Below are 6,884 nucleotides of genomic sequence, written 5' to 3' on the forward strand. Positions count from 1 at the left end.
GATTTAGGGACATTTTGGGGGTTTTGGAGGTTTTTGGGGGGCTTCGGGGGGCATTTGGGGACATTCTGTGGGTTCTGGGGGCATTTGGGGGGTGTTTGGGGACATTTGGGGATCCTGGGGTGTATTTGGGGGTTCTGTGGCCATTTTGGGGGTCCCTGGGAGTCATTTTGGGGCAAGAAGAGAGTGTTTGGGGCGTCTGAGAAGTATTTAGGGCACAAAGTTGTTGTTGATGCGAAATTTGGGGTCCTGGACGTGTTTTTGAGCGGTTTTGGGGCTATTTCAGGGTGTTTTGGGCAGTTCCCGGCAGGCTCCGGGTCTTCCCGCCGCTGGCGACGCTCAGTCCTCCCACCCTTCTCTCTATGGTTGCGCAGTCCTCCGAGCGCCGGCCCCGCCCTCCGCCTTCGGCCGCTCTACCGCCGCGTCTCTATGGCTCCTCCCCTTTGGTTCCTATGAGGAGGGTGCGTCACTTCCGGCGGCGCGCTGCGCTTCCGCTGCGTCTCGGTGCTTCCGGCGGGAGGGCGGCGGCGGTGAAAGTCACTTTGACGGGAGTCGGTGGTAAAGCGGTGAGGGGCGGAACTGGGAGCACTGGGAGGGCGCTGGGGGTTACTGGGAGAACTGGGAGAGCTCTGGAGGGTTACTGGGGTCACTGGAAGGGCATTGGGGGTTACTGGGAGCGCTGGGGGGGCGCCGGGGGGGTTACTGGGAGCGCTGGGGGGGCGCCGGGGGGGTTACTGGGAGCGCTGGGAGGGCGCCGGGGGGGTTACTGGGAGCGCTGGCAGGGCGCCGGGGGGGGTTACTGGAGCGGTGGCGGGGCGCCGGGGGGGTTACTGGGAGCGGTGGCGGGGCGCCGGGGGGGTTACTGGGAGCGGTGGCGGGGCGCCGGGGGGGGTTACTGGGAGGGCTGGTCTGGGGGGACTGGACTGGGGAGGGGGTTACTGGGAGGCCACTGGGAGCCCCACCCCTCTCCAGGAGCTTCCCAACCCCCTCAGCCCCTCCCCCTCCTTACGGGGCTTAATTAATCCGGGGGGGGGCTTTAATTAGCCTCCTTTAGTTAGCCCCTGCCCCCTTATTACCTCCCATTGTGTTGGGGGGCATTAATTACCCCAGGAATTAATTAGCTCTATTAATTACCCCCAGAGTACCCCCCCATTCCCTGGGGGGGTAATTAGTGTTGGGTGAGGGTTAATTGGGGGGGCAATTAGGGCTGGGAGACGGTAATTAGTGGCGAAGGCTTATTAAGGGCCATTAATTGCCGCCCCCCCGCACTCCCGTTACATCGCTGCCACAGGGCCCATTCCTCTGGGGAGGGGTTTGATTGGGGGGCTTTAATTGGGGGGGTTTAATTAGTGGGGGGCTTAACTGGGGTATTTAATTGGGGGGGGTTAAATGGGGGGGTGGGTTAATTAACCCGGGCGGGGTCGTTATTGGTGGTGGTTAGTTAATGTGGGGGTAGTTTAATTGGGGGGGGGGGGGTGTGTTAATTCTGGGGGTGCTTAATTGGGGGGGGTTAGTTAACTTGGGGGGTCAGTTGAATCACAGAGTTTTAATTAGTTATATAGGAGTTAATTCATTTGGGGGGTTGATGAATAGTAGTGAGATTAATTTATAAGGGGTTTAATTGGGGGGGTTCATTAGCTGGGGGTTTAATTAACATGGGGTTAATTATCACCAGTGTGCCCCTCCCCCGATTTCCCCCCCCTTTAACGCCGATTTCCCCCCCTTTAACGCCGATTTCCCCCCCCTTTAACGCCGATTTCCCCCCCCTTTAACGCCGATTTCCCCCCCCTTTAACGCCGATTTCCCCCCCCTTTAACGCCCGATTTCCCCCCCCTTTAACGCCGATTTCCCCCCCTTTAAACCCCGATTTCCCCCCCTTTAACGCCGATTTCCCCCCCCTTAACGCCGATTTCCCCCCCCTTTAACGCCGATTTCCCCCCCTTTAAACCCCGATTTCCCCCCCCTTTAACGCCGATTTCCCCCCCTTTAACGCCGATTTCCCCCCCTTTAACGCCGATTTCCCCCCCCTTTAACGCCGATTCCCCCCCCTTTAAACCCCGATTTCCCCCCCTTTAAACCCGATTCCCCCCTTTAAACCCCGATTTCCCCCCTTTAAACCCCGATTTCCCCCCCCTTTAAACCCCGATTCCCCCCCTTTAAACCCCGATTTCCCCCCCTTTAAACCCCGATTTCCCCCCATTAAACCCCGATTTCCCCCCCCTTTAAACCCCGATTTCCCCCCCCTTAAAACCCCGATTTCCCCCCCCTTAAAACCCCGATTTCCCCCCTTAAAACCCCGATTTCCCCCCCCTTAAACCCCGATTTCCCCCCCTTTAAACCCCAATTTCCCCCCCCTTTAAACCCCAATTTCCCCCCCCTTTAAACCCCGATTCCCCCCCTTTAAACCCGATTTCCCCCCCTTTAAACCCGATTTCCCCCCTTTAAACCCCGATTTCCCCCCCTTTAAACCCCGATTTCCCCCCCTTTAAACCCCGATTTCCCCCCCTTTAAACCCCGATTTCCCCCCCTTTAAACCCCGATTTCCCCCCTTTAAACCCCGATTTCCCCCCCCTTTAACCCCGATTTCCCCCCCTTTAAACCCCGATTTCCCCCCCTTTAAACCCCGATTTCCCCCCCCTTAACCCCGATTTCCCCCCCCTTAACCCCGATTTCCCCCCCCTTTAAACCCCGATTTCCCCCTTTAAACCCCGATTTCCCCCCCTTTAACCCCGATTTCCCCCCCTTAACCCCGATTTCCCCCCTTTAAACCCCGATTTCCCCCCCTTTAACCCCCGATTTTTCCCCCCTTTAACCCCCGATTTCCCCCCCTTTAACCCCCGATTTCCCCCCCTTTTAAACCCCGATTTCCCCCCCTTTTAAACCCCGATTTCCCCCCCTTTAACCCCCGATTTCCCCCCTTTTACCCCCGATTTCCCCCCCTTTAAACCCCGATTCCCCCCCCTGTAACCCCCGATTTCCCCCCCCTGTAACCCCCGATTTCCCCCCCTTTAAACCCCGATTTCCCCCATTTAACCCCGATTTCCCCCCCCATTTTTCCTTCCTACAACCAATTAATTAGCTGGGGGGGGCTAATGACTCCCTGGGAGCACTAATTGGGGGGCGCTAACGAGCGCGCCCGTTACCCCCCAGCCATGGCGGAGGACATCAAGGCCAAGCTGGAGCGGTACAAGACGGCGCCGTTCGACAGCCGCTTCCCCAACCAGAACCAGACCAAGAACTGCTGGCAGAACTACCTGGGTATGAAGGGCTGTGGGGGGGGGTCTGTCCGTCCGTCTGTCCCTCCCCCGGGGACCCCCCCCTCACACGTCTGTGTCTCCCCCCCCCCCAGATTTCCACCGCTGCGAGAAGGCGATGGCGGCCAAGGGGGCGGACGCCAGCCCCTGCCAGTGGTATTATCGCGTCTACAAGTCGCTCTGCCCCACGGCCTGGGTGAGTCGCGGGGGGTCCTCGGGGTCCCCATGGTGTCCCCTCGTGTCCCCCACGGGGTCCCCATGGCACTCGGGGTCCCCTCGGGGTCCCCACGGAGTCCTCGACGTCCCGACAGGGTCCTCACGGGGTCCTCGGGGGCCCCCTCGGGGTCCTCACGGTGTCCCCACAGTGTCCTCGGGGTCCCCTCGTGTCCCCCGTGGGGTCCCCACAGCCCTCGGGGTCCCCCAGGGTGTCCCCATGGCGCTCGGGGTTCCCCTCGTGTCCCCCATGGGGTCCCCACAGCCCTCGATGTCCCCACGGATCTCGGGGTCCCCCAGGGTGTCCCCATGGCGCTCGGGGTCCCCTCGGGTCCCCCAGGGTGTCCCCACGGCCCTCAGGGTCCCCTTGGGTCCCCCACGGCCATCGGGGTCCCTGCAGTGTCACCGTGTCCCCCGTGACATCACTGAAGTCCCTGTGCGCCCCGGCAGTGTCCCCTATGACATCACCGTGTTCCCATGACATCACGCAGCCCCCCTGTGATATCACATGTCCCTGTGGCATCCCGTCCCCCAGCGGTGTCCCCTATGACATCACCCTGTCCCCTGTGACGTCACGTGTCCCCTGTGGCATCCTCTATGACATCATCCTGTCCCCTGTGACATCACATGTACCCTGTGGCATCCTCTATGACATCACTGTGTTCTCCGTGACATCACATGTCCCCTGTGGCGTCCCCATGACATCACCCCGTCCCCCATGACACCATGTGTCCCCTGTGGTGTCCCCCAGCAGCGTTCCCTATGACATCACCCCCTCCCCCGTGACATCATATGTGCCCTGTGGTGTCCCCTATGACATCACCACATCCCCTGTGATGTCACGTGTCCCCTGTGGTGTCCCCTGTGACATCACCCTGTCCCGTGTGACATCACCCTGTCCCCTGTGGCGTCCCCCAGCAGTGTCCCCTATGACATCACATGTCCCTGTGGTGTCCCCCATGACATCACCCTGTCCCCCGTGACATCATGTGTCCCTGTGGTGTCCCCTGTGACATCACCGCGTCCCCTGTGATGTCACGTGTGCCCTGTGGTGTCCCCTATGACATCACCGCGTCCCCCGTGACATCACGTGTCCCCTGTGGTGTCCCCATGTGCCCTGTGGTGTCACCGCGCCCACCCGCCCCCCCCCATGACGTCACCGCGTCACTCCCGGGCTGTCCCCGCCCCCCACAGGTGACGACGTGGGACGAGTACCGCGAGGAGGGGACCTTCCCCGGCAAGATCTGAGCTCTGCCCGCCCCTCCCCCCCACACCCCCCGCCCCTCCCCCACCCCGGGGAGTGGGGGGGGGAGGGGACGCCCGTGTCACTGCGGGGGGGGGGGAGGGGACACCGCTGTCACTGGGGCGCTGCCGCGGCCAATAAAGGGTTAAACTGGTGCTGGGTAGGGGTTTGGGGGGGGAGGGGTGAAACTGGGGGGGTCCCGGGCCCTGGTGGCTCCGCGGGGGGGGGAGGGGACGGACGAGACCCCCCCCAAAATAGAAGTCAAATAATTAAATTTATTAATTCCAAGGAGGGGGGAGGGGCCCCTCCACCCATGGGTGCCCCCTGGGGAGGGGCTCTAGGGCCCCAAGGGGACCCCCGGGAGGGGCCACCCCAGGATCGGGCCCACAAGGGCGGCGGGGGCCGCCAGCGTCTGGCCCAACCCCCGCAGCGGCAGCTCCGCTGGCAGCCGGCCTGGGGGGGGGAGGGGCGTCAGGGGGTCCCCGCCCCCACCCTGTCCGGTCTCTCCCCCTCCCCCCTCCCCCCCCCCCGTGTCCCCGACCCTCCCCCCACGTCCCTCCTTCGCTTCACCCCCACCTCCTCACCCTCCTCCTGCACCCACTGATCTTCCTCCCCTCCATCGTCCCCCTCCCTCATTGTCCCCATCATCACCCTCCTCTCCATCGTCCCCCTCCCCTCCCTCATCTTCCTCCCCTCCCTCATCTTCCTCCCCTCCATCTTCCTCCCCTCCATCGTCCCCCTCCCTCATCGTCCCCATCGTCCCCCTCCCCTCCCTCATCTTCCTCCCCTCCCTCATCGCCCTCCCCTCCTCTCCATCGTCCCCCTCCCCTCCCTCATCTTCCTCCTCTCCATCGTCCCCCTCCCCTCCATCATCGCCCTCCCCTCCTCTCCATCGTCCCCCTCCCCTCCCTCATCTTCCTCCCCTCCCTCATCATCCTCCCCTCCATCGTCCCCCTCCCTCATCGTCCCCCTCGTCCCCCTCCCCTCCATCATCTTTCTCCCCTCCATCATCTTCCTCCCCTCCATCATCCCCCTCCCCTCCCTCATCTTCCTCCCCTCCATCATCCCCCTCCCCTCCGTCATTACCGTCCTCCCCTCCCCATCATTTCTCCAACGTGGTTTTGGGCTCCTCCCCCGCCCCGCCCCCCGCCCCTCCCCTCTCCCTGTTGGACCAATCCCCTCGCGCCCCTCCCCTGGAGCCCATCCCCCGCTCCGCCCCCTCACCTGGGGGCGGGGCCCGGCTCCGCGGGGGGGGGCGGGGGGCGCAGGCGGGGCCAGGGCGGCGGCGCGAGTCCTCGGGGCCCCCCGGGGCTGTGGGTGACACGCGTGTGGGTGGGGCTGGGGGGGGGGGACGGACAGACGGACCCTGGGGGGCCTCGGGGAGGGACAGACGGACCCCGGGGGGCCTCGGGGAGGGACAGACGGACCCCGGGGGGCCTCGGGGAGGGACAGACGGACCCCGGGGGGCCTCGGGGAGGGACAGACGGACCCCGGGGGGCCTCGGGGAGGGACAGACGGACCCCGGGGGGCCTCGGGGAGGGACAGACGGACCCCGGGGGGCCTCGGGGAGGGACAGACGGACCCCGGGGGGGCCTCGGGGAGGGACAGACGGACCCCCGGGGGGGCCTCGCGGAGGGACAGACGGACACACGCAGGGAAGTGCGGTCCTGGATGCTGACAGAGGGACCCCACCCCAACTGACCCCGCCCCCTTGGCCATGAGCCCCGCCCCGCCCCTCCCCCACTCACGGCAGCTGTCGGGGGGGCTCCGGGCTCCCACCCGCGCCCGGGGGCTGAAGGCTCTCGGCGAGGGCGGGGCCGGGCGGGGCCGGCGGTGGGCGTGGCCGTCGGGGCGGGGCAGGGGCTCGAGGGGACCCCCGCAGGTGCCGTTGGGGGCAGGCGGAGGGGAGGGCGACGGCGACGGCGGCCCCGGGGCCGAGGGAGAGGCGGAGGCCGAAGGAGGTGAGGAAGAGGAGGGCGGAGCGGCCGCGGGGCGTGGCGCAGGAGGCCCCGCCCCCCAGGCAGAAGGGGAGTGGCACCAGGGCACCGTTCACCTGTGAGGGGTGGGGCATGGGTGGGGCACGGCTGGCCCCGCCCCCCACTCCTCCTAGCCCGCCCGTCTGTGTCCGTGTTCGGAGCCTGCCCGGCCTTCATCCCCCTCCCCCCATCTTCATCCCC

General features: G+C 65.0%; 1 protein-coding gene across 2 annotated transcripts; it reads left to right on the forward strand.

Moving 5' to 3' along the window:
- The first annotated feature begins 418 nt into the window (after positions 1–418).
- On the forward strand, positions 419–4,861 carry LOC135311052 (cytochrome c oxidase subunit 6B1-like). Of its 2 annotated transcripts, none has more exons than XM_064440199.1 (4): positions 419–563; positions 3,148–3,255; positions 3,347–3,447; positions 4,659–4,861. In XM_064440199.1, the coding sequence occupies exons 2-4, from the start codon at positions 3,150–3,152 to the stop codon at positions 4,710–4,712; spliced, it is 261 nt and encodes an 86-aa protein (XP_064296269.1). In that variant the 5' UTR covers positions 419–563; positions 3,148–3,149; the 3' UTR covers positions 4,713–4,861. The 2 variants fall into 2 exon arrangements, with proteins under 2 accessions (XP_064296269.1, XP_064296268.1); XM_064440198.1 differs by having other exon boundaries at positions 465–555.
- The last annotated feature ends 2,023 nt before the right edge of the window (positions 4,862–6,884 follow it).

Source organism: Phalacrocorax carbo, unplaced genomic scaffold (assembly GCF_963921805.1).
Source record: "Phalacrocorax carbo unplaced genomic scaffold, bPhaCar2.1 SCAFFOLD_163, whole genome shotgun sequence".
Classification (NCBI taxonomy): Eukaryota; Metazoa; Chordata; class Aves; order Suliformes; family Phalacrocoracidae; genus Phalacrocorax; species Phalacrocorax carbo.

Bases quoted from the DNA above. Each gene is read 5' to 3' on its own strand.
- LOC135311052 (XM_064440199.1), top strand. From the start codon at position 3,150: ATGGCGGAGGACATCAAGGCCAAGCTGGAGCGGTACAAGACGGCGCCG. The intron at 3,256-3,346 runs GTATGAAGGGCT...CCCCCCCCCCAG, and splicing joins CTGCTGGCAGAACTACCTGG to ATTTCCACCGCTGCGAGAAG. The intron at 3,448-4,658 runs GTGAGTCGCGGG...CGCCCCCCACAG, and splicing joins CGCTCTGCCCCACGGCCTGG to GTGACGACGTGGGACGAGTA.